The sequence below is a fragment of the Zonotrichia albicollis genome, chromosome 1 (assembly GCF_047830755.1).
Source record: "Zonotrichia albicollis isolate bZonAlb1 chromosome 1, bZonAlb1.hap1, whole genome shotgun sequence".
Lineage (NCBI taxonomy): Eukaryota > Metazoa > Chordata > Aves > Passeriformes > Passerellidae > Zonotrichia > Zonotrichia albicollis.
The window spans coordinates 62,033,564-62,059,518 of NC_133819.1; the positions used below are offsets into that span (position 1 = coordinate 62,033,564).

The window sequence follows — 25,955 nt, forward strand, 5'->3', positions numbered from 1 at the left end:
TTAATTTAGTTAAAAGGAAAGAAAACCAACAGGAGAGAAAGCCAACAGGCAAACTGGACAAATCTTGTTAAAAAACAAAGAGCTGTTTCATTTCTAACAAAAAAAAACCTCCACTGAAGTTAATGTTTAAAGATATTGGGCCTCTGGGTTTCAGAATACAAATAAGTGGGCATGGCTTCCTCTGGCAGCGAGACATGGTGTGTGCATACTTGTACTTACCCTGTGCCTTTATGCTTTGTTTGCATGTCTGCTGAGGACCTGTCACACTTCCCTTCGGGTTTGGAAGGACTTATGCTGCTGGGACAGTGTGTTGGGATCCAAAGGACAGGCCAAGGGTGCATTCCCTTTTCTGGGGGCACTGTTTCACCTGTTGTTTTCAGTACTTCTCCATACACTGGAGAGCTGCACTAACACCCAGTGCAGCTTGAAAGGGCAGAATACAGGCTGTTGAAGCTTCTCCTAATGTGTGCTTTTAGTGCTCTGAAAGTCTCCCTGTCAGCAGAGAATCTCCCTTGCTCTGTCCTGGTTTGTCATCTTGTCTTGGGGTGAGACAGACCCCTTCAGTGGCTGTGTGACTAGTGGGGCTGCTGATGAAAATACCTTACAAGCTGGTATTCAGGTTGGTTTGTTCTCTCAGCTGACAGTGAAATTAGAAATCTAGTTTAGACTGGGTGCTGAAGTACTGGATATATGAAGTAGGTATGTAATTGCTGCCTTGCTGCCTTGAATGATGACATTTTCAGGTTCATTTTAATGTGAGGAGTCTTATTCTGAAATGGAGATTTACTCTTCGTGGAGAACCCGAAGTCGGCTCCAGGAACACAGTGATAATGGTGACACCCAAATGTTGTTTTGATCAGTACAGCTCCACTGTCTATTCTGAAGGCTCATTGCAGTTCCTAAATTGGCTTTGAAGTTTATTCCAAAACAGTCCTTCAAACTCAAAGGTTTTGAATTGAGTAAGGGAAGCATTTGTCTTGGGAATTTTATTTGATTTTTATTATAATTTTATTTTTATTATAATTTTATTTTTATTTTTTCCTGATGGACAGTAAAAAAGACTTTGGCATTTTAGCTGGCTGCATTTGGCTGTCACTGATAAGTGATTAATTAATTTTAATCTGAAACCAATAAATTGCATAGTGAGTTTACACATGCATATTTTGGGGTGTATGGAAATAGATAAAAAGAAAACGTTCATAGTAGCAAATGTATCCCATATTCTTTGCTGTCCTTTCCCCTTCCAATTTAGCATTGCATGGATTCTCTCTTGAGTGTTAGACTGTTTGAAAGTGATTGTTTCCTGGTTCTTAATTCTTCTGAAGAATTATGCCCAGTGTATTTAAGTCCTAACCTAATCTTCCAACTGAGTTTAGTTGGGCTAGCTGTATATTTATTTGAATTTATTTTTTTAATACACTGAGAATTTCACCAGCATGCCATTTATATTACAACTGATCCATTTCATAATCCTCTTCAATCAAGATGATTAAAGAATCTCTTAGAGTTGAAAGCTCTGTGCAAGACTTACATTCACCCCTTCTCAGGGCAAATCCAGTAGATTGTGAGCTGATGCTTTGTGTTTGTAACCTATGAGGAACAACATTAATGCTATGATCAGGTTTCCACTGCACTCATAGGCACCTTAATAACATTAAATATATTGTATGCAACAGCAATTGCAATTAGAAATGTGAGATTTAGAGCTTAGACTAGTGAATCTGGTTCAGAATTCAGCAGAATCTGAGTTTATGAAAGTGACACCAAAGGTATATTTAATTATCAGCAGCTTGTTTTGAGGTTTAAAAAAGACAGCAAACCACCAAAAAAACCCCCAACCTATTAATTTTTTTGTTTGTGCCACATCCTGTAAAGAGTATGTGTAGGAAGTTGATCAGGAAAGTAGCAAATTCAGAAGTGTAGCAGAAAATTTTTGGAGGGGAGAGCCCTTATTTAAAGCCTGTTCCATTCAAATGCAATAGTTTAATTGTGGTCACATGGCTTGTGAAGTAACTCTCTATGTAAACTATAAAAGAACTTAGAGAGTTTGAAGTTCTAGAGGTTGAGATGGAGTTTGAGATTTTTCTTTGATTTGGACAAGTCATAGAGTGGGCATGGGCTGACCCATTCCACAGTTTTTCCGATCTATTTTTGAGTATTATGAGGTCTTAGAAGTTAGTTGTCATCTCAGTTTCCTGGGTTTGTTACTGGCTAAGGAAAAGGAAGAAAAAGGCCAACCCTTATTTATAAGGAAAGCTGCACAGAATCCCAGGTATTGCTGTCCTGCTCTGAATTGGTTTCAGTAAAATTATGAACTTGCCAGAGTACAAACCTGGGCTGCTGAATATCCACTCTGCATTGTGAGCTGAAACTGTTGTCTGTGTTTTCCGGCTGACAATTTTTAAGATTAAAAACCTATCTGCCATTAAAACACAGACCATATCATTCTGGTATTGTCAAAGCAGATGAAAAGACTGCTGAAGAAAGAGAGAGCTCCTCATTTGCAGAGATTTTACAAGACCTGCTGGCTTATTCCTTGCATAGTAGGAGATAAATCTGTATGAAGAAATGAGAACCCTTTTTGCTGTAGGTGTGTGTTGTTACAGTGCTGGATCGTGGTAGCCAGAGCATTCTAATGCCAGTGTGGAATTAAGATGATGATAAACCTTGCAGTCATTTTATTCAAACACACAAGTTTCTTTGGGTTTGCTTTTAGGGAAGTGAATACTTCACAAAATGTTAAATAGGGAAATACAGACTTATCAGCAGGAAAGCATGCTGCTTAATTCCTGGTAGGAGGGTGTAAACGTTTGGAATGATGGGACCAGGACAGACATTTCAGGGCTTTTGCATTTGTTTAGTGACAGTTTAGCCCCTAGCACTCAACTGTACTCAAGAGAAGGCTGAGTTATGTAACAGGCATGGAATTTGTAAAATGTAGCTGAATGACAACTGCTTTCTTAATTTAAAAATGCAAATGGCCTTCCTTAATGATCTATAATTTAAATCAATTAATACATTGGATGCTTAGAAACATGGAGAGTAAGTGGGATGAAGGGCCAAAACATGGAAAGGGAAGAAAAAATCCTTATATTATGACAGTCAGTCCTTTATTTTTGTAGCTGTTGATGTGTAAAGATGACTGAGCTATGGCAGCTTTTCCCTTGCTCCAGCATTACCATATTTCCTATCAGTAAGGGAGAGTGCTGCATACAAGGGCAACCCCTAGAAGCACCTTTTGCAGTTTCTGTTGAGGTAATCAGATGTCAGCATTCTCTAATGGCACCAAATTATACTACAGATTTAAAATTTTCAAAAGAGAGGAAGCAATTGCTTAAAAACTTGAGGCCGCAATAGTATCAAGGAAAGAAAACTATGTACTTTTTAATATTCTCAACAGTTTCATATGTATATTGCTAGCAGGTTGTTTTCAATTCCATTGCATTTTGATGACAGGAGTCACAGGCATGAAGACACATGCAGAACTATCATGATGGCAGTGGCTCCTTGTTGGAAATGGATCTTGTTCAACAGAGATACTTTTAAATTAAATAAACCCCAAAACATACACAAAACAAGAATATAAAATTATGTTGTGTGCAGACATAAACAGATGTCCTCCTTTTTGCTCACAGCAAACTATTCAATTTTATGAGCCACTTTTTTATTTTTTACATTTTGTTTTTAATTTTACTGCTTTTATGATGCAGTCTCTGTTGTAAGTCACATTATTTTTTTTTATGGTTACATTAACTTCCTTCCTTACCTATAGGGCTTGCACATAGTAAATGCCTCAGATTTCCACAAAATATTCAGGGAAGATTATTATTACAATGACTTTTAAAATTTCTACTACTAAATTTCAATCAGTTTAAAATTTGAAATGCATTAATATCTCTATAATTTTGTAATTTTTGCTGCAATAAATGCTTCATAGTTAATGATGTTTATGAAAGGAGCTTAAATAAAAGCTATTTATTCCTGTGCTTAATTATTTTAAAAGTACAGATTTCTTATCAGCTAGTTTAATATATCATTTAATTGGTGTTTAATAAAGTCATATAACCTTGTTTATCAAAGTGTAGAAAAAGAATTCCAGCTGAAATACTGAATAGCATCAAACAGAAAATGATCTTCCCATTTTAGCCAGGACTTGCTTGCTTATACATGCACCAATTTGTGGTTTCTTTCTCTACATGCTGAACTGAATGCACAATACACTGAACACTTCTGTGTTGAGACAACCACTAAAATGTGACCAATGAAATGTTGCTAGTCGAAATCTTTTGGGCATTTATAAATTTGCTCTTGCTGGTAACTTACATGTTCTGTACCTATCAGGAGATCAGGAAGTAGAAAAGATCTAGAAAATAGCTGGAAAATTCTCCTGAATGGGCAGCAGAATCCCTTTCACACAAATGAATTCCCCAGGGCTGCAAAGCCAGCAAGAGCTGGCATGGGTAAGGGTCAGGACAGAGTAGGTAACTCTCAAAATGAAGATCTTTGACTTTTAAGAGTCATTGTGAAAGTCATTAGGAAGTCTTGAAATTGTCTTAAATTGAATCCTAAATTGAATGAATTGATTTTATCAGTCCATTTGCAACAGAGAACTGAAAAGCTCTGCAGGAATACAGTACCACCTTCTATCCTTGTTGAAAGCAGCTGAGCACTGAGCTGCTTACTTTGAGATAGACCTTGGCCAAGTACAAACTCAGAAACCTCACCCCCTGTTTCCAGCCATTATCCTTTCCAAGGTTCTCATCCAAACCTGACCACAGTGCCTTCCTCTCACCTGTAGCCTCTGGACCTGATTACTAAAAACTAAGTGTAGAGGTAACATCCTGCTCCTGTAATTTCACTGCCTTTTTCAGCTGGAAATTTCTCTTGTTCGTACTCTGTGTGGCTTCCTTGCTCCCAGCCGTAGCAGGTAAGTGGTGCCAGTGTTCCAACACCTGTATCATTTCAACTTACTTGGGGCAGGTTGAGTTGGTCCACGGCTGTTTTGAGGCAGTAGTTACCTTTCCTTGGCAGGGCTGTTACCAGGCTCCAAATGTTCCTTTTTCCTGGTAACACTGACAAAACTTCAAGGAATTCAGAGCTTTAAGCCATCTGGATCCCTCTGAGATTTCATCATTCTTTCTCTCTGTGGGATTATGGAGCTGGAGAAGAGGCAGGAGAGAGCACAACTCTTGAAGATACTCTGTAGGAAAGCACTTATGGTTGCAGTTTTTGTTCATCTCTTCAGCGTGAAACCAAAAAAATCCTGTAAGAACTCTTTTCACTCTCCAGAGTCTTAATAAGTATTCCTTGTTGAAGAAATAAATATGAACAAAAAATCAGTAAAAATATCTGCCTGAAAACAAGGTGCATTTTTTCATTGCTGTTTTTTTTTGCTGCACTTCTGTGTGCGTGGTAACATCGGAATACAGACATTCAATACCAGGTAGTAGTCCAACAGCATTCTTCTTTGCAGGTTTTCCTGAAGGAAGATTCTTTTAGGAAGCTTAAATTGGCTTGGATATCTGCTGACATGTATATTCCTCTCCTCTCATTCTTTCAAGCTTCTACTCTTCCACTCCCTAAAAGCCATTTTTCTGCCTTCCAGTCAGTGCATTGGACCCTGTTGCTTCCCTTTTTCTCACCAGTATTTTCTCATCTTTCTATTTTCTCTTACACTGTTCCTCATTCCACATATTTTTTCATCACTGTGCCTTCATCATCTCCATCAGTGTCTCTATCCTCCAGTCCCTGCATATTCTCTCTTCACCTGGCTGCTCCTTTTGAATGATCTGTTTTTTGCCCTTCTGCAGGTTCTTCTTCCCCCTTTTTACCTCAATTGCTGAATATGACCCTGCTTTAAGATAATCAGAAATAACAGGAGATGTTTTGGTTACCTAGCTCTCTTTGTTTAGGGTATAAAAAATAGTGCTGATTTTTGGCTCAAGGTAGTCTATTGGCACTCAGTGACTGACAAAACTTGAAAAACTCCAGTGTCTTCTTTTTGTCTGGACACCATGGAAAAATATCCCCACAAAAGATCACGAAACTTTCAGTAATATTTTGCTTGGCCTGTTGACAGAAGCTGCACGTGTTGTGGCATGGAGAAGCGAGGACCTAACTGAAATAAATCCTCTGTTTATACTTACCAGCAATGCCATGGGGAGACGCACCTTCCTTTCTTACCCCCTTTCAGAGCTCTTCTGCCCCAGTGTTGCCATGGCCCTGTCTGTGGTCAGTTCTCAGGTAGTTTGAGGCACAAGAAAATCAGAGCTGACTCATAAAAGAGGAGCATGTTTAATCTACAATTTTTTAGGAACTGTTTGGAGTAGTCATAAATGTCCCATTTAATGGAAGTCCTGGAATTTTTTTTGGCAGGGTACACCACATATTTCTGCTTCAATAGAGATTGCAATAGAAGCCCATAACAATAGAGGATGAAGACTTGCAGAAATGGTTCTTCATGTAATTTATGGCATTTTCTAAAATACTTTCTTGTTTTTTCTCCCTTAGAGACATGTGAAGAAACTGACTAATGATTCAGACACAGAGATGTGAAATATTGCATCAATAACATTTTTTCATAGTTTTTTTTCCTAAACCAAAAAGCATTATCTATAAAATATGAGGCAAAGTTACCCAACTGAAAACATTTCCTTGGAAGTAACTCAGAGCACCAATAATTGTGATTAATGTGGCCTGCAAACTCCTGTTGACAAGATCTTGACACGGAATCAAACAAACAAGAAATGTGTTGGTCTTTCACTAATCTTCCATCCTCCAGATATTTGTAACTTCACATGCAGAAAGTGTAAATATTTCTGGCTGTAGATTAGCAATGCTAATAATGTTAACATTTTAAGTTATTTTTATAATGCTCCATTTATTCAAATTAATTTTATGTAAATTATTTTGCAATTTTTGTCTTTCACTTTTTATAGCATAAGACAACTCTGTGTGTCCTAATGTAAGCCTAATTGCATTCATTGCCATTTCCTTTGGAATTTTTGGTTCAAGTATTACAACTTCCCCATTTTTCAGTTAGTGTAATTTTTTTCTTCATCTGTTTTGGCACATTTCAGACCTAAGTATTTTAATTCTTTCCCTGACCGTACATGTATTTTGGACATCTGTCTTCTATTCTCTTATGTTTGTGCAGAGATAAATAATTAATTTCACTTTTTTTGCAAATGTTCTATTTTCCTTAAATAATATTTTCAGTCTGTGGAAGAACAGGAGTGCTGTTTCTCTTGAGAATGCTTTCTGTGCAAGACAATGAACAGTGGTATCCCCGAGACATGCTGCAGTATTATGCAGAGTTCTTTTCAACTAATATGTTTTCATTTCTGACCAGCTTTCTGAGCAAACACCTGCTAGAAAGTGCTTGGAGGAAATTCCATGGAGATTTCAGATTTTGCTTATTGAAATCCTGCTGTTACTACCTTTTTGGACACTCTCTTTTAAATGAGAAATATGATTCCTTACTGAAACTTACAGTCTTCTTTCCTGTCTCTTGCTCCCTCCTGGTTACATGAGTAAGTTTTTTCAAAATACTGTGTAAGTGTGTCCCTTGGGTTATTCAGCATAGCCCTGAGCCTGATCTGCTCTTCTAAGAAGAGGTGCTTTAAAATTGAGAATCCTCAGCTCTTGAGTGGATTTGGCCTCCAGGGGTAACACATGTTCATCTCCCTTGTACTCCTTCTTTTGCCCTGGAGTAAAAACCTGATGAAAATTGCCCCTGCACCCAAATCCTTTTTACCTCTAGAGGCCACACAGTCCCCATTTTGGTTGAAATACTTGGGGACCTTGAAGGCAAAGGTGTTATTACAGAGCCTAAATGGAAGGATAGTGACATTAAATACAGCTCTTTCAGACACTGAGTTGACTTTCTGTAGTTCAGTGAGCCAAGGAATCTAGGGCAAGGCTATTTTCTTACACACTTAAGGGAAAGCCTTGAAATAGGAGAGTCTTCATAGTGGCTTTTAGGGAACACATCATGTTTTCCTCTCAGAATATGGTGTAAATCTATAACTCAAGTGCCTGTGATGAGAGGCAGCAATGATAATACCAGGTAAGAGAAACAGAACATTCTGTCTCTTAGAGAGCTCAGAAAAATGGGAAATGTGAAGTGCATTGATTCTTTGAAAAAGTACAAGTAGCATCTGTTCAGATGCATTTTCTTGTTATCCTCAGCCACTCCATGTTTTTTTTGCTGATTTTGTCAGAAAACCCATACAAGTCTTGTGTCAAAGGGGATTTGTAATGAGATATATACAGGTATATTGTCCAAGATTTATCATACTGCTATCAAGTATTGAATGTCCTTTATTGGTTTCAATGGAACATACATGCACATGCATCGTATTTAGTAAATCCCAAGAAAAAGGAAGCCAGAAAAGAAAATGATTATTTTCATGTGAATTACAAAAATGAGGTCTTGAAAAATATGTGTGAGTTATTTAGGATAGGAATCCAAGCAATGATGCTAAGACCCCTCTGGTATTTCCAACAGGGATACTTTCAGAGGACATAGTAGTATGGACCTTTTGGTAGGGTGGGGAGGTTCCAGCAGGACTGATGCCTGGGTATTCAAGGTGCTCTGTCCATCAGGAAATCTTTCTCCTAAGATGCACCCAGCAGTACCACTTTGGAATTTCATTGTGATGTGACATAGAAACCCCCATTTCTGCCCCTTCATTTCTGGGAGAATGGCCTTCACTTCTGGTCCTCTGGGCAGTGGCTGTCAGGCCACTGTCCAAGGCCATCTGGCACTCCCCTCCAGTCAGCCATTTGCAGCAGTATGGTGCCTCAGAACTTGTTCCCAGGGCAAACTCTTCCCTTGGCTCTCACAGTGATGAAAAAGTAACTGAAAAACTACTGGAGTAGTCAGTGCTTTTTACATGGACGGACTCTGGATTTCCCTAGGTTTTGGGATTTTATTAATTCCTTTTCCACCAAAGTGGCTCTGTGCTACAATAAAGCTGTTCATTTAGCAGCATGCAGCAATGCAGATCAATTTGCATGGCCTGTTGACATTAGCAAGGAAGAACTAGGAGGCAGTCAGAAACAGTGGAAATACTTTTTTGTCTTTCTTACTGTGGTTACATATTATGTTGGATATGGGCACATCATATTTCCTAGATCAATGGAGAGAGATGATTTGGAGTAACTTGTGCCTTTAGTTTCTGGCCTTTAGTTTTCAGTTCAGGGGACAATACAGAGGATCCTGCATCACTTGGAAATTGTTTTCTGTATGTACCTATATTCACTTTCCGAATTAGCTGATATCATAAGACTTGTGCTGGAAACTTCAAAGACCCCTAGTTGCTTCTTATACTCAGGGAAAAGAAATTACTTAAACTAAATGGTGTAAAACCTCTGCAAAATGTAACTGTTAATCCTTATTTTCCAGGAGTACATGCCTTTTAATATGGATGTGGAGTTTCAGCCATAGCTCTACCTGCATGTGCCCAGAGTTGAGGAGTAGAGCTAATCCAACTGTTTATCTTAATTTTTTAACCCTAACCTGATTCAGCATGTTCGTTTTTGATTCAGAGACTGAAATTTTTGATAGATGTATTTTGTAATGCTTATTATTAAAGGATACTATAATTGGCTGTAGAAACAGAAGTATTATGTTGTTGTTGTAATGTACCTAGTTCAGATTCACTCTTGACCTTTGCCCAGAGTGAAGGAACTTCAGATCCAGGACTTTGTTCAGCTCCCTTTCCCTTTGGTTTTTCTCCTCCCTTCCCCAAGTGGTGTGGTATATAAGTATTTGTTGTTAAAAGGAAAGAAAAACCAATTGACAGTAATGGGAGACTGAAGACTTGAAAGAACTGTGTGGGGAATGATGGGTCAGCTCAGAAAGCTGTTCTCAGGAGCAAAATTGAATGTGCAGTTCAGCAGTTGAGCCACACTGTGTCAGTATTGGACTTCACTTCCTTCCACTTTATCTTTCCCATTATAGGTGAAGATAGTTACAAAGCCAGAGAAGAGGGGTCTGAAATGTGGGGGGCAATTGAAGTGCAAGAAGATGAAGATACTCTTGTGGAAGTTCCACTGGACCAGGTAGTGATCAAGTTTTAAATAAATGGTTTTGCTTTTTTTTGTTTTTAAGGATTACAGATTGTGTGTTGTTTCTCTTTCCTCCATTTCTTTCAAGTGTACAGCATAATTCTGTGGGGATGACTGTAAGCTCAACAATACTGCTTCTTTTATGGCAGCTTCAGCAAATCTCCCTTTCTGTATTAATGTGTCAAATGTCAGTTACCTTTTCATCAGCTTCAGAACTGCTCTGAGAGCTCTAACAGAGCCTTAGAGAATCAGACTCCCCACTGTTACATCCTACCAAATAAGTTCACCTGAATTGCAGTCTCTTTATACTGGTAGAGCAGTATTCCTCCAGTCCTGGACCACAACAGGTGCAGATTTATCTGATTTTTGTTAAAGCTGACAGCATTTTGTTCTGTTGGAGCAACATGGTGCTTTGTTGGCCAATTTTTTAATCCTAAGATTTATGTGCAATAAATGGGTCTTGATAACTTAATATAAGATTATATCTCCCTTTTTGTACTTTGTACTCCTGTGGACTGAAATAATACAAGGACTAGGTAAATTGAATCTAACAGTAACAGCAGTTACTGTCCTTCATCTTGCTTTCAGTGTAGACTTCTGTATTTGTGTAGGAGAAATTGGAAGAAGTGTGGTAAGTATGGGGAGGAAAATATCCTTAATGAGAGTGGAAACTGGATTTGTGGGCTAAAAGGTAGGTAAAAAACCTGCTGGTTTGGTGAGATTGAAAAGGTCAGCTGGTTGAGATTTAACTGGCACCTATTTACAGATGCTGGTCCTCATGGTTCGATACTGTATCTGAGACATTATAATATGTTCATGGGTCACACAGATGATGGCATGGGACACAGCCTTAGCCAGGCCCAGCTGTTGTTATCAGGTGAAGGCAGGGCTGTCTTTCAGAGCAATCTCAGCAGCTTGAGGGAATAGGGTGACTTGAGCCTCAGAAGTTCGAGAGGTACAAAGTTGGGCACCTGTAGTGCAGTTAACTCCCAGTGCAGTCTGGAGACAGGTGGGCTAGAAAGGAGCTGCAGAAATGCCATGGAGCTCCTGTGGCTGCCTAATTGAGTTGGTGGTGCTCCCTGTGGGGATGAGGTGGACTGTGCAGGCTGGGCTAGTAAAAGCACAGCCAGCACATCAAGGTCACTGATTATCTTTCTTGACTCGCCATCTCTGAGGTTGCATCTAGAGTATTTGTCCAGCTTTGAGTCCTTCTCAGCAGAAGAGAGGTATTTAGAAGATATTTTGGAGAGACATTTAGGAGAAAGTTCAGCACAGTGACAAACGAAAAAGTTTATGGGCTAGAGCTTATGACAATATTTAATTGCTTACTAAATAGTGTTTACTATTTATCTGGCTGATTTTTTAAAAAATTATTTGTATTGTGTAAAAGAATACTAGACATATATACCTTTAGCTTGTGTTCTGCTTTTAAACACAATACCTGAGGGGAAATAGATGCTGTATGAACTTATTTGCCACTTGGAAGACCGACACTATACCATCTAAAAAATTTTATCTTAGGCTCCTGTTGCTAAGAAGAATCATTCTCATTATTTATTCACTTCAATGGGAAGGAACATTGCTCAGCTATTTTATAGGCATTGTTCTTGAAAACCCATGAATCCGGTGATCAAGGCAACAAGAACAAGACTGTCTTGGTCCCTGATAGAAGGAATGCTACAGCTGTGTCTTCTCACAGCACATACCTGCCCCAGCCTCAGAGTCTTATAGGATGAACATCATAGAGCTCATCAGCCCTGTTAATTTGGTTGTCCTGGTGAGGTGCAGTGATAATTAGGATGTGTTGTGTAATATTGATAGCAGTGACATTGGGGAAGAACATGCCAGCTGTTGTCTTAATCTTTGTTTCTTATGACATCCTGAAGCACATCCTACTCTGGTCTTGACAGTGTAATAATCAAATTCAGAAATTATTAGCCTGTTTATTGGCCTCTGGAGGTGTGTAAAGAATTCCTCTGGGTAGTGTAGAACATTTGGCTGTGTAAATTGGGTTGTCAGGCCTTAGTTTTTAGGCTGACTGCAATTCATATGAAATCCAACCCTGGAACCAGCTGCCTTACTTCTCCACAGAGATCCTATAGCACAGGCAGTAGCTCTGTGTGTCTTCCCAGTTTGCCTCTGCCTGTGGGTGGTGACCATCCATAGGGAGGGGAAAAACTCTCTACTACCACTCCTTTGTTTGGCAGTAGAACTGTTCACATAGCTGCCAGTGAGCATCAGATGTGCTGGCAAGCTAGCGATGCTAGGAACTTGCTGAATACCTCTGAGATCATCTACCAAGGTCCATTCATCATGTTCAGATGGAAATATTTTTCTACCAACAGATTATGCTATCTGGACAAGGAATTGCAAGCAGTTGTATTCGAGGGGGAAAAATATTTAAAAATCAGTCATGCACGCTACAAACAATCTGATTTTCATGTTTCTGTAAAAGCCAAGCAAAGCACCAACATTTATTGCAAAACAAGCCATGGTTTATATATAATGTTAAAAATTCATGTATAGTTTCCTTGGCAATCTCACAAGAAGCCCTGTCCTTCTGAGTATCACAGAGTACTTTTTATTCCCAGATAACTAAGGTCACTCTAACCTTAGAAGCATTCAGCATTTTGCATGTTCAGGTTCATATTAATGACCATTTAAAATTGTTTTAAATTCTGTCATGTAAAGCTTTTTAGCTTTTTCTTATCTGCGCTGCAGTGTCTGTTATTGCTAGATATATGGGAAAGGACAGCCAGCCAGGGCTTGACTATCTTGCATAATGCATAAATATTTACATGCCAGCTTTCACTAGAATGCTGACACTTGTGATAGGCTATCATTTCCATCAGCCACATAAATGAGGTGGTGAAGATAGAGCTTAATATTTTTTTTCTTTTTATGCACCTACTCTGTCTTGCTGTTTGAAATACACAGTTGAACAAATGCCAGATTAGCCATTAACTAAACCTAGTGTTATACTGGCTAGACTCTCACTTATGTCCTGTTCTGTAAAATGCTGTCTGCCAGCTGAAAACACATTAAAAGAACAGGGTTTGCTTTACTGCAGACTAGCTGACAGTTGTAATTGAACATCAAGGAAGAAAAAATGAATATTTTGCCTTAAACCAAACCAGACCTTTCTGTTCTATATTCTTTACCAAGACTTCAGCTCCCAAATACAAAATTATTAGTTTCTTCTTTTGACATGCAGGCTTACTCCAAGTTGGTTGTTTGCATCACTGTGTCAACATTCATAGGGACTGATGACAGACTATGAAATCAGTTGTGCAAATAGCAAGGGAACAAGGTGGTTCTTGACAGGGAGACAGCAAAACAATAGTAGTTTCTTATTGGAGATAGTAATTAAGTGTGTTACTTTGAATTTGATGGTAATAATGCAAATATATTCAAAGTAACTTTGAGAGAAAAATTTCTAACTTTTAAAGCTTTTAGAAAAACCTATTCTTTTTCTTTCTTTCTCTATAAGTTCTAAAATACAAAAGCAGCAGTTTCTAGTGATCATACTGAAATAACACTGCAAGTTTGCACTTGCAGTGCAAAACAGTTTATCCATTTCCATAAGCATGGTTGTTCTTCTCCCATGCTGAGCCCTTGGGAGGTGGAGAAAGCAGGAGAGTTATGAGACCTGAAGTTATCCAGTGCATGACCCCAGAAGCAATTCAGGCATGTTGTTGTGCCAGCCTGCTTTGCCATGGGGTATATGATACTGGCTATTAAGATGTGATGTGGAAAGAACTCCATTTGGGTTTTGGTTTGTTCTTTGGGTTATTTTCCCCCTCCAGATTCATCATCCCCATCTGCTTCTCTCCTGTGTTTATTTGTAAAAATTACTTGGTGATAAATTTATCTAATAGGCACTGGTTTGGAGTTTTTCTGTAGATGTTCACATTCTTGGTTCTTTCATTATCCATTTGCTTTTCAATTTTACAGACATGTCCACTGATTAATGCAGTGCTCCACTCATTATTTCCCATTTCCTGGGCTTTGATGTGATGTGAGATTGTGTATCTCTCCTAGGTGAGCTGGAGCTGGAGTATATCATCAGTAGCAGAAAATTTTCACCTTTCATTTGCAGTTTTCATTATAGAATACACATTTTGCTTTAGAGACCCAAGATTCACCTCAGTGAGCAGAATAAAATGTTTATCTTCCCCATGGCCAAAGGCAAAATGTTAAAGTTTATGTTGATTCAACATTACAACAGACCGACTGCTTGTCTGCAGTACAAGAGACATTCTTTGATTAAAGAGGCTACAACTTTTCACAAGAAAACATTTTGCACTACATCAGTAAGGATTTCAAAATGCCTTTTGGAAAGAACACATGCAGAACTTCTTATGCTCAAATTTCACTACAAATGAAATCACTTCTTTCACTTCTTTCAGCTCCACTGATTTACACTTAATGTTGTTATTGTTTGCCTGTGTGAGACAAGGAAACTTACTCTGAATGGTTCCTTGCAGTTCAGAATGAGAAGGGAGATCCTTCCTCGGTTTCTGTGGTGCCTTGAGAAGGCTGACCTAGAACAGAGGCTAGACAGAGTTAAAGAATAACGTTTTTGTTAAAAGACCTTAATGGATACACCTTGGGCAGTACAAGAGCACCTTCTCAAGGCATCATCTGCATTGGGTAGCTGTGATTTATGAAGCTGTAGTAGCAATGCCTGACCTTGTCTTTAGAGGCCTCTGTGGCCAACAGTTGAGGGCTTTCACTTCTGAGAGAAGCTTGGGAGTGTAAACCTCTTGTAAAACTAGTTTTGACACCACTTTGAAAAAAGTTTCCTCTGTGTAACCCTGTTGTCAAAAATTTCAGCAATCCTAGAGCAGGCAGTTTCTGAAATTGCATAACTTACTTGCTTTAATTTGTATTTTTGCAGTCTCAGTAGGACATTTTTTAAAATGCTTAACAATTTTCTCATTATCTGCAGGTATGCTCAGCAGATCATACTATATTATAGGAAGTGAAGTTTAGGCAAATTTTATTGAAAATTTTGCATGCAAAATATTGTGGGAAAAAATAAACATTAAGTGTCACCGAAGTAGATGGAAAAAGGTATTTTTGGCTTAGTAACATATTAGAAAATATTTTTCTAATTTTATTGTAAGATTATCAAATCTTTGAATCCTTTAGGTTGAAAAGGACCTTAAAAATCATCTCAACCCCTCTACCACAGGCAGGGACACCTTTCACTAGCCCAGGTTGCTCTGAGCCTCATTATCCTGGTCTGGAACACTTCCAAGGATGGGGCATCCACAGCTTCTCTGGGCAACCTGTTCAAATTTGTCACCACCCTCACAGTACAGATCTTCTTCCTAATAGCCAATACAGCCCTGGTCTCTTTCAGTTTGAAGTCATTCCCCTTGGTCCTGTCACTACATGCCCTGCTAAAACGATCCTCTCCAGATTTCACAGAGCCCCCCTTCAGGCCCTGGGAGGTGCTGTGAGGGGTCTCTGCCGCTTTCTCTTCTCCAGACTGAACCCCCCAACCCTCTGAGCCTGTCTTCATAGGAGAGGTCTATGTCCCTCTCATGCTGGGGGCCCCAGAGGGCAGTGCTCAAAGATGCTGGCTTCTCTATCACGGCTGCATTATGATTAAGGAAGGAAGTATGCTTCCAGTCAGTAGACAATGAAACCAATGAAGGGAGCTTGAAAAGCTGGTTTTTTTCTACACCTCAAGTTCTTTAGTTTTCATTCATTCTGGATGCTGTGACATTATGAAAAATTAGGCACTGTGGATTCAGGTGCTGTATGTGTTGTAAAAAAAAAAGTAATGGCACTCATCTCATGAAAAAGTTGGAGTTTAAATGTTGTAGGGATTTGCTTTCAGGAACAGTGCATTTTGTGCAAATGTAGGAACTATGCACTCTTTGCTTTCAGGAACAGTGCATTTTGTGCAAATGTAGGAACTATGTGGGAAGTGTAAGACAGTTGAACCTTAACTATTCATTTGCTTGTTTTCAAGAGCCTGGGTTTTGTAAATGATGTGGAAGAGAAGAGGGCTGCTGTCACTTAGCAACACTTTCTGGTTCAGGAACAAAATGTTTCGCTGTTGGAATCTATGCAGTGCTGCTACAAAATATTCCTGAGTAGGAGCAGGGGAGCTCTGTTCTGAGAGCTTTGGTGCAATTGAAGTCAAGTGTTCCTGCTGCTGCATTTCTGAGATGTATTCATGCTGCTCTTCATGACCATTAAGATTTTTGTTGTCTACCTCATTGTTTGTCTGCAGTGACCATTAGCCAAGTAAACATTTCCAAACGACTTCAATAACACAAAATTATGTTTTATATTAATGGTACAAAATAATTTCTGCCTTAAATGATTTTTTCATACTGCACTTTTCAGTATCAGTCATGTACAAACCTTCTGAGAGGTTTGCATTAGCATCCCTAGAGGAAAATAAGCCAAATGCTTCAATGTCTGAAGATTTCCTGACTTACTGCTGTTGAGTGATGATGGCATTTGGTAATGTAGCTCTTAATGAATGATAGCATGATGAGTGTAATTAGAATATGTCTTTCTTTTTTAAACACTCTGTTTTTGCTAAGATTAAAAAGACTGTCAAGCAATTCTTGAATGCAAAATGAAATTGGCTCTGTTTCTCATCAACCTGTTAGTTAAGTCAGGAGGTTTCCAGAAGGTGAGCTGGGTCTGTATTTCCAGCAAGAAGCTGAGAACTGCCTCAGTTTTTCTGCATGCCCTTGGTTGAATATGCTTTTCAATGCACATATACAAGTCTTTTGCCAGTGACTCTTTTTATTGCTAGTCCATGACAAGCAAAGAACTCTTCTCACATTCACACAGGTATGGTTTCAAAAATAGTTATTTTAAGTGATGTGCTTTCAAGCATGAAACTGCAAAACTATCACCTTTGCTTAGAAGATGAATCCAGCAATGCAAAAAGGAAGGTTACTTCCTATTTTCTTTGAACTATGCAAAAGGCAAAATTACAAACCTTATTATGGTTAGTTCTGGCTATAGGAGGAATGGGAATAATCTAGCACAGTGACTGGAAAAGCTCCCTGCTCTAGAATTCACTTGACTGTGAAAATTACCTTAAGGAATAGGAATGCTTCTCCAGTCCAAGTTTTGCTGTTGTTTTTTGCGGTGTGTAGACGGGAATAAACTAATGCAGGAACGTTTATTCTGTAGTTCATTACAGTATCCATGTTCAGTTACACTGGGCTACAACTGGCTGGCTGCTTCCAACATGAATTTTTGATGTGACTGTTGTTCTCTGTTACAATCCTTGATATCCTTTATGAGAACTGTGTTACATAGAGGTGATAGAGGCCCTCAGACCTGGAGATATATCCAGAGCTGTTTCTCTGGATTTGAGATGCCCTGAGCTTTTACAGGAACCACAGGTGTGAGGGACAGTTCCTGTGAGCCAACACAATGGCTGAAGGCTGAACTCTTGGCTTCTGAGCAACAAAAAGAGCAGCCTCACCTCTGTCTGGGATACCCATCCAATTCATTCCATACAGGAAGTTCTGACTGAGAATATTTTGATTATTTAAAAGGTGACTGATGAAAAGCTAAAAACTAAGATGGGAAAAGTCACTGCTTCCTCATTAGTATACGAGGTCGTTGCTGACTTGAGTCTGACAATTTCTGCAAGAATAGGTAGGTCTCATTCAGCATACCTGTTTTGCTTTCAGTGTGCCATCCTGGTTTATTCTGACCGAGGGAGCACAGTTTGTGGTAATTTTGGTGCATATATAATACGCAATTTGTGCAGTCATAGGTGGAGGTATGGCTGGACTGCATCGAATTCAATGAAAAGCTTCCCAATGACTCCAGGGGACTTTAAATTACACCCTGACCTACCAAGTACTTTAATGTAAGCTTTAGTTCAAAATTTCAGGATCACTGCTATCACTGAAACTGTTCAAGAAGGTAAAGTTAAGCATGTACAGCATTTACAGGCTTTGCACTATTAAGACCTCTGGTTTTCTCCCTTTTTCTGTTTTCTCCCCTGCATGTATATATACAGATAAACATTCTCTTTCCCTAAATATGAAAAATCCAAAATTTTCTTAGTATACCTCTTTCTCAGTGAAGAAAGTGTACTTAAAATAGAGAATACTAATTTATGCATAGTGAGTAGGTCAGTAAGATCTCAGTAGAAATTATCACACTTTTTTAATGTAAAGAGCAATATCCTATTTGGTGGGTGATTTTGGCCTTCAGTTTCCTCCCTATAGTCCTGTCTTAGGTCTGCTGTGCAGTCTGAAATGCACAGTCAGTGGTCATATCCACATTTGAAAGGCTACCTTTGACTCTGCATGCAGAGGGAACTGTACTACATTTCAGATTACCTTGTGAAAAGTAATGAATACTCTTGTATAACTACACAATTACCTTGTGAAAAGTAATGAATCAATGTTGATTTTTAACTTGTTTGAAATGTCCATTCTTATGTAGTGTAGCTTGAAAGGAGATTTAAATTAAGAATGTCTTTTGCTTTCCAATTAGCTGAAAACATGGCTTTTTATTTTTGTCTGTAATAATAATGACATTGTAGTAATATGCTCAGCTCACTTGAAATTTTCAGTTACTATAAGAACATTATACTTGCACTGATGGGAGTTGTTCTACTCATCTTGGTTTCTACTATTATTTTTCCTGTAATTTAGCTTGATTGATCAAGTTAAATTAGTTGGAATTGGAATGTTATTTCATGCCAGTACTATTCTCTGTGAGCTTTCAGTGAGTTTCTGGGCACAGAAATGCTGAGTTTATATTCTATGTTGCTCAGATTTAACTCTTCAAAAATTTGCATCCACATCTATTTGAGATAGATAAGGTGAAATGAATCTAGCTAGCATAGCACTTTAGGAAATCACTGTCCCTCAAATGTCCACTGTGCTTCCATGCCAAAGATTGCTTCCACAGAGTGAAACCAGTTAAAGCATTGGGATGCATATGTTTACAGCATGGCATAAAGCTTATACACTTCTTCTACAGTCCAGAACGAGCCACCATACTAAAGCCATGCAGGCAAGAGCATACATTCACTTCTGCTTGTACCCACTACCAAAAAGCTGGAATTGTAATGTCTTGGATGACTCCAACAGTTAACTGAGAAAGTATGTGTTGACTTTTCTCATCCTCTCTTCATTTAGTGTGTGTAATGCCATGGCAAGCAGATGTCATTAAGTAAAATGAAACACATTTTTAGTTAGTGGTGTCTGGTGCATGTAATTTGTCCCACGCTCTCCTGTTTCTGGTCAGAATTCAGAGCTGCTAATTTCCTTAGCAGAATGAAAGAAAATTAGTAGATAACATGTCTAAGAGCATCAGGTAACTTCTGAGAATTTATAGATCTACAGATTCTTTGCTATTTTTGTGTGCTGCAAGTTATGAAGGTTGGATCAAGTTTGCTTTAGATGGTGCCTTCTTTGAAGGTTTCTGTAAAGACTTGGCTTGTTAAAGTTTTATTTTAGTGGTAATAAGGCCAGTTTGATGTTACTAGATGAAAGAGAGTCAGAAAGACTTGAATAAAAAACACATAGAAATGACTGTACTTCAAAAATCACTTATGGAGCCACTGTTTACTTGGTTGTGTACCCACGTAGTATTCCTGGTAATTCCATATTCTGTGAATTATTGCAACACAATAACTTGCTCATTTTGCAGCTGTGCCAATGGGGCATTGTGCACTGGCATAATAAAGTTGTCTGATGTTGCTACTTAGATATCAAAGGAACATCAAGATGTTTCATCAAGAGGCATCAATAAATTCTTGATCTTACTGAACTGGCTCTTATTAATACGTTGAAGGTGATGAGAGAATTCTTTTGAAATGTTATGATTAATGAGAAAAAGAAATTTTTAGAAGACAATTTCTCTGTTGCAGATAGCTGCTTGCATAAAGGAGCTACTAAGGACAGTAAAATTCCAAACAGTTTTGATTAGGAGATATAATCTATTGCTTGTTTTCTTTTGATTTAGAGTCTGATGAGGCTGGGTGGGAGGCAGACACCTTGTCACTCCTGTGGGATTTTTTCACTTTATTTTTATTCATACTTCAGCTCAAGTGTGTAAGTAATCTTGGCAGATGGGACCATTGGTGGACTGAATAGTCAGGTGAAAAAAAGTTGAAACTGGAAGGCAAATGACAAAGACCAGACAATTTGTGCATCCATCTCCCATGAGATGGATGCACAAATGTCATGAGATGATGCTGCCAGCCGCTTTATCCATAGTGAGTTCCTGACAACTCTTCTACAAGGTGAGGCAAGATCTTGTTTCTTCTGGCTGCTGGTTGAATTCTGTGTAGGAAAAAATTGCTGCCAAATGTCCCGCAAAACCTAATCAAGGCAATTACACAGGGATCTGTGGGAAGGGAATGATGTCCTGGAAGTGACCAGTGGTAGCTCTACCTCATCTCTCTAACCACTTTTCTGTGTATTCAAAGAAGGCAAGACTGATGGTCATGGCATGGCCTGGTCCACAGGTAAAATGCTTCTGGGGGAACAGCTTATAGGCTTTTAATACATGATATTTTCTTGTCTTGACAGGACTTTATAAACAAGTATGTACTAGATACTAGAAAGTCAGAGAACCTGGAATAGATGGAACAGAGTAAGCTGTTTCTGTATCAATTAAATTTAGCTCATTCCAATTGTTTTGAGTGTAGTCAAATGGCTTAAACTCTATGTAATAAATTAAAATCTCACCAACACAATTTGGAAATGAAGAATAAAATGGCATTATGGGGTGTAAGTACAGGAGCATAATTTGCTGTCCATGTAGACAAACCTCAAATTAGCATACTTACTTCTCAGTAATGATGTAATTGTGAATTTGATGTCCGTCATATTTCATAATTGCACGGAGCATTCTGGTTTAAAATGCCCCCTAATGTTTCTGTTTTTCCTTTCACCAGAGACCAGCAGAAACTGTAGATGAAGAAGAAAATGTAGAAGAGGAAGATGACAGGGGAGAGGAGGCATATGAAGGAGAATATCCAGAAATGAATGGAGAGGAAAGTGGGGAAACTGTTAAAGAAAAAATTGAAGTGGAAAAAAATGAAAATAAATTAAATGAAAATTATGAAGATGAGGCAAGAGAAACAGAGAATGTTGACCAAGGAGAGGAAAAGGAACTTATCCATTTAAATGGCAAAAACAATGAAGGAAATGGTGAGGGAATGGAGCATTTGAACTACCAAGGTGATCTTCAGCCTGAAGAAGAAATAAAAGAGGATTCTGGTAGTCAGAATCAGGTGAGTGTTTATTTTTTCAAACTTTCTTATGGTATTGTTCCTTATCCATCTCAGCCTTATAGTTCTTATCTGCTCTCTAAGTAGTGAGTTTCTGATAAAGTCCTGAGACCATTTTGGGAACTTTGGTTTGTGGAAAAGTTGTTTTTCATCTGTATAGATCAGCTACATCAGTAATTACATTATATGCCCTCTGACTGAGAAAGCAGATATTTCTCACTATTTGATGAATCTGCATCTCCTACTTTCCTTAGAATGCTGATTTTGAAAAAAAAGTAATGAAAAAAAAATCTTGCAGTTTCCAGAAAAGCAAAATCATTATATATTTCTACACTACTTTGTCTTCTAGGACAGAGCAGAAAGGTGTGTTCATGACACCAGTGCCTCATTATTTTGATGAATTGACTTTCACAAAAGTTACATTTCATAAAGAGCTTTTGCCATTGTTTTGTGGAAGTTTCATCTCTTTTTCTTAGAAATTGAAAAATACAGTAGATATGAACAAGATCCTTCAAAGAAAGGAGCTTTAGTCAGTTTAAAAGCAAATATCCAGTAATTTAGGATACCTGGAAACATGCTTAGATGGAGGAATGCAATTCACATAAATAAGAACTCCCCTGACTGTCAGATGAACTGACCAGCTCACAGAGTGTGGGAAACAAAGTGTTTTGTTTGATGGGGAGAATCCAGGTCTGGGAAGAGTAGGATTCATGAGTGTCAGAAGCAGAGCAAATTGCTGCACATTCCCCACCTACAGGCTGGTGAAAAAGAGTTTCTTCCTCTGCTTTCTGTGACACTGGGAGTGGTTTCTTGAACTTTGCAACTGGGCTTTCTTCTGTTCCTGTATGACACAAAAGAATATTTTTCAGTTCAGAGAATTGAGTAACATGACATTTTCTTGGGCTCTGAATTTATTCTGTGCTTCATATATTTGAAACTTTTTTTTTGTTTTAGATAAGCTGAAGTTATTTATGGAAAGGGAGAAAGTGAGTGAGCATTCACTTTAAATGCATATGTGGGTAACTGGATGCTTGATGAAAAAATGGTAGGGGGGAACCTCTAAAGTGAGTGCTTTCTCCTTTGGAAGATATATAAGTATAAAATAAATGAAAATTTTAACATGTTCACTCTTGGAAAATATGTTTTTCACATTAAGATTATCTTGTGGAAATTTTAATATGAGGTGCTGAATGCAGTATTGAAATGAAGTGAAATCTTTGGTACCCGATGACGGTAACAGTGCCTGTCCTTTTTCCTGAGGTTGATCCTGGTCTTGAAAAAGCATCCACAAGTCCAAGGGTGACAATCACCAGCCCACAAGAAAGTGAAAAGAACGACCAGAGCAATGACTGTGCAGCAGTTGCATAAAGAAGAAAAACATCATGAGCAGAAAATGAAAAAGGACAACACTTTAAATATAAAGCATGTAATTTTTTGTGATTGCTAAGGAAGGAGGGTTGAGTAATGAGTGGAGAGATGATGATGCTCTATGGACTGATGAAAAACAAGCATTTATATCTACTAGAAGAACATAGAATTATTTTTACAGGGTGAGATTTTCTGATAGGATTAAGGTGGGGGGGAAATACAAGAGAACTTTATAGTAGTATTAGAAATAAATGAACTATTCTGTGGTATCAGATAGTATTAGCAGCAATAGACGAACCACAAAAATTACACTGTTCCAAGGAAAGGAAAAGAGACCCACCCAGATTCAATGTCAAAACTTCTTTGTCAATTTGTTCATGAAAAGAAACTATTTTTCACCTTTTAACTAAGACGTGTATTTTTTCCTCTAAAATTCCACATGATAGGTATAATTTCCAGGTATAACATTAGGATAGAACTAGAATATGTTCCTCACCTAATGGATTTATGCTCACAGAAAATGGTTTACTATAGAGAGGGACCAGTTCAATGTTACTAAATAGTCTATTTTCAGTGCATTAATTAGAATTATTACGTTTTGCATGCATAAACAGCACTTATTTAGCACTACGAATACATGTGAACAGCTTGCAATACTGCAGCTTGTTTCCATTTAAAACAGAAAATTTTGTTGATTATCCTGCACTGATTCACTAATAGTGAATTATTGTCATCATGAACAAAAAACGAAGAGTACATAGTATATTAGTTTTAAATTTTGAATTTGGATGGATTTGTAATTCAGTGAAAGAGAAGCTTAATTTCTTAATGAAATAAAAAAAAAAAAAAACCAAAACCCACATGCCTAGATTTGGACTGAAATTTCCATGAAACCATTGCTGTTGTTGGAGCCATTTTAATATGTGAGACATCAGGATGAACCCACCCAGCTTTCTGTAAAAGTCAGGAATAATTATTGCATTTATGAACCCTTTGCATAGCCTTAATGGTTGGAAGTGTGTCATCATCCTTTTGAGCAAGCTGTCTCCTGATAGGCTGTGGCTTAATATGCTTTAGTGAATAAGGCATTGATCCACAGTATCAATTCTCTTAATGACACTGATTCCATTGCTCTTATCATTTCTCTGTTAGTAATGGGAATAATTTGTAGTTCGTAGAAATACAGCCCTGAGCATAATTTTATTAATTATACAAAAGAAATAGTGGGTTTCCTTATCATTAATGCTAGTAAATTATTACTACAAGAAACTCAATGTCATTTTTGTTGATTTCATGCCATTAAGACAAGAATTACATTTATGAACAAATTGAAGTTGAAGCACTTTTTAAGGAATGTGAGGAGCCACTTGTCATAACAGAAACTCAAACAAACATCTTCCCTTCTTCTACTAGTTATTAAGTATATTTTTCCAATGTAATAGAAATTTGTGGAGATCCTTCAGCATATTTCTGTGTTTTGGCAGTGTAGGTATAAAAGACATGTTAAAAAATGTATGAACAGGGTTAGAACAGTTTGCCCTGTCACATCTCTGAATTGTCTGTGAAACCTTGAAACCTTCTGTCTGTGAAACCTGTAGCTTCTGTTGAGCTGTCTGACAAAGATCGAAGGGAATATTGCATTTGTGATCAGTTCAAAATAGGCTCCTCATTTAGCCAAGCTCTTAAGCAAAGTATGCATGCTTCTCTTTTTTTTTTTTTTTTTTTTTTTTTTGTGATAGCAATTAAGCCTATGCTCAAATAGATTTGATTTCTCTGGGATTTAAAAATACATTTATAGTTAAGCAGATGTAAAAACTAACCAACTCTTCCTCCCCCCCTCACCAAAAGCCTGAAACAGAATGGATAAAATAACTGTGGATGATAGTGAGGTAAAATAACACAGGCACAGGTGCCTTTATTGTTGGTTTCTATTTATAGCTTCTGAGTGCCAATAGTTTCTGTCATTTCTTTCCCCAAAAGTTTGGTATTCTCCATGCTTAAAAGACTAACAGATATCAATAAGAATAATTTAAAGGATTAAAATAAATTCTAGGGAAATGTAATGTTATTATTTTTCTTCATAGGAACATGAAATTCCCATGAGTGTTACTCAACTTTGAAAATGTTTTCCCCTCTGTTCTATTGTAAGAAAGACAGGATATATTTCTTCAGAAAAGCAAATCAGACAGTTTGGAAATAGAGATATGACCATTTTATCATTCAACTTGCAACACTGACAACATGAATTTTGTATCAGGTTCTTTTATTTAGGGAAACTAGTTTATGCCTAACAAATAATTCTAGTAGAAATTAAACTAGAATGATACAGATGATCTTGCTAATAGTTTCTCTGTCGTGATCGGTTGTGTGTGATGGCTTACCTCAGTTTTACCTGAGAGATACATTATTTTGTAAAGTTTATGTAATGTTATTTTATTAAGCTTATGTACAACAATTATGAGGTTTTTTTAAAGAATTGTTTTCTTGTTTTGCTTTTATTTTTAAAAATAATTTGCTATTAAAGAGAACTGGTACAGATATTCCTGTGTTTTCTCTCACATCAAGGCCTGTTTAATGTTAAAACTGTCTTTGGGTTACTGACTTTATAAATTTGGTGATTTTGCATGCCTGCTCATGGGGATTAGACTTTTTCCCTAGAAGAACCTTCCGCAAAAGTATGATTTTCTGTGGGGAAACTGAAGCAGAGGACAACTTGGATTAAGACAATATGAGACAATAGAAACAAAGTGTTATGGATGTCTGGGTACCTTTTTCTGGGCAACATAAGCCCGAAAAAGGACACTACAGGTTAATAGAGGATTAACCCATAAAAACAATAAGCTGTTGTATATTCATACCCTTCATACATTATGCATAAATTCCATTCAAACACAGGATTGTTTGACACTGCCTAGTCAGTGTCAACTTCTTCCTCTGAATCCTGACGGCATCTTCAGGGCTGAATGAAGTGGGAAGGAGTTCATTTCTCCTGATAGGAGAACAATAAATTCTCTTTCTCTGAAAGATTTAGGTGTCCTGTGACTGCTATCTCGGTGCAAGAGATAGCACCTTTCTTTAAAAAAGTCCTCTCTTTAAAAAAAGGTATCTTACATAGCATAGTTTCTATTTTAACATTTTGTTATAACCTAAAACTATATTTAACACACTACTTAAGAAAATTAATATAGCATAACTTTCTAACATAACACATATAATATTCATTGTGATATTTGCAAGTAACCAATCATAAAATAGGCATTTT

At 37.7% G+C, this 25,955-nt stretch overlaps 1 protein-coding gene across 2 annotated transcripts in view; it reads left to right on the forward strand.

The window, feature by feature from the left end:
* The window catches only part of DCDC2 (doublecortin domain containing 2), a 62,387-nt gene extending 37,156 nt beyond the window's left edge, over positions 1–25,231 (forward strand). For both annotated transcript variants that reach the window (XM_026790264.2, XM_005481778.4), the window contains 3 exons: positions 9,968–10,068; positions 20,990–21,328; positions 22,586–25,231. In XM_026790264.2, the coding sequence (XP_026646065.1) occupies positions 9,968–10,068; positions 20,990–21,328; positions 22,586–22,693 (548 nt within the window). In that variant the 3' untranslated portion in view covers positions 22,694–25,231. The remainder of the gene's footprint in view (positions 1–9,967; positions 10,069–20,989; positions 21,329–22,585) is intronic.
* Positions 25,232–25,955: the final 724 nt, after the last annotated feature.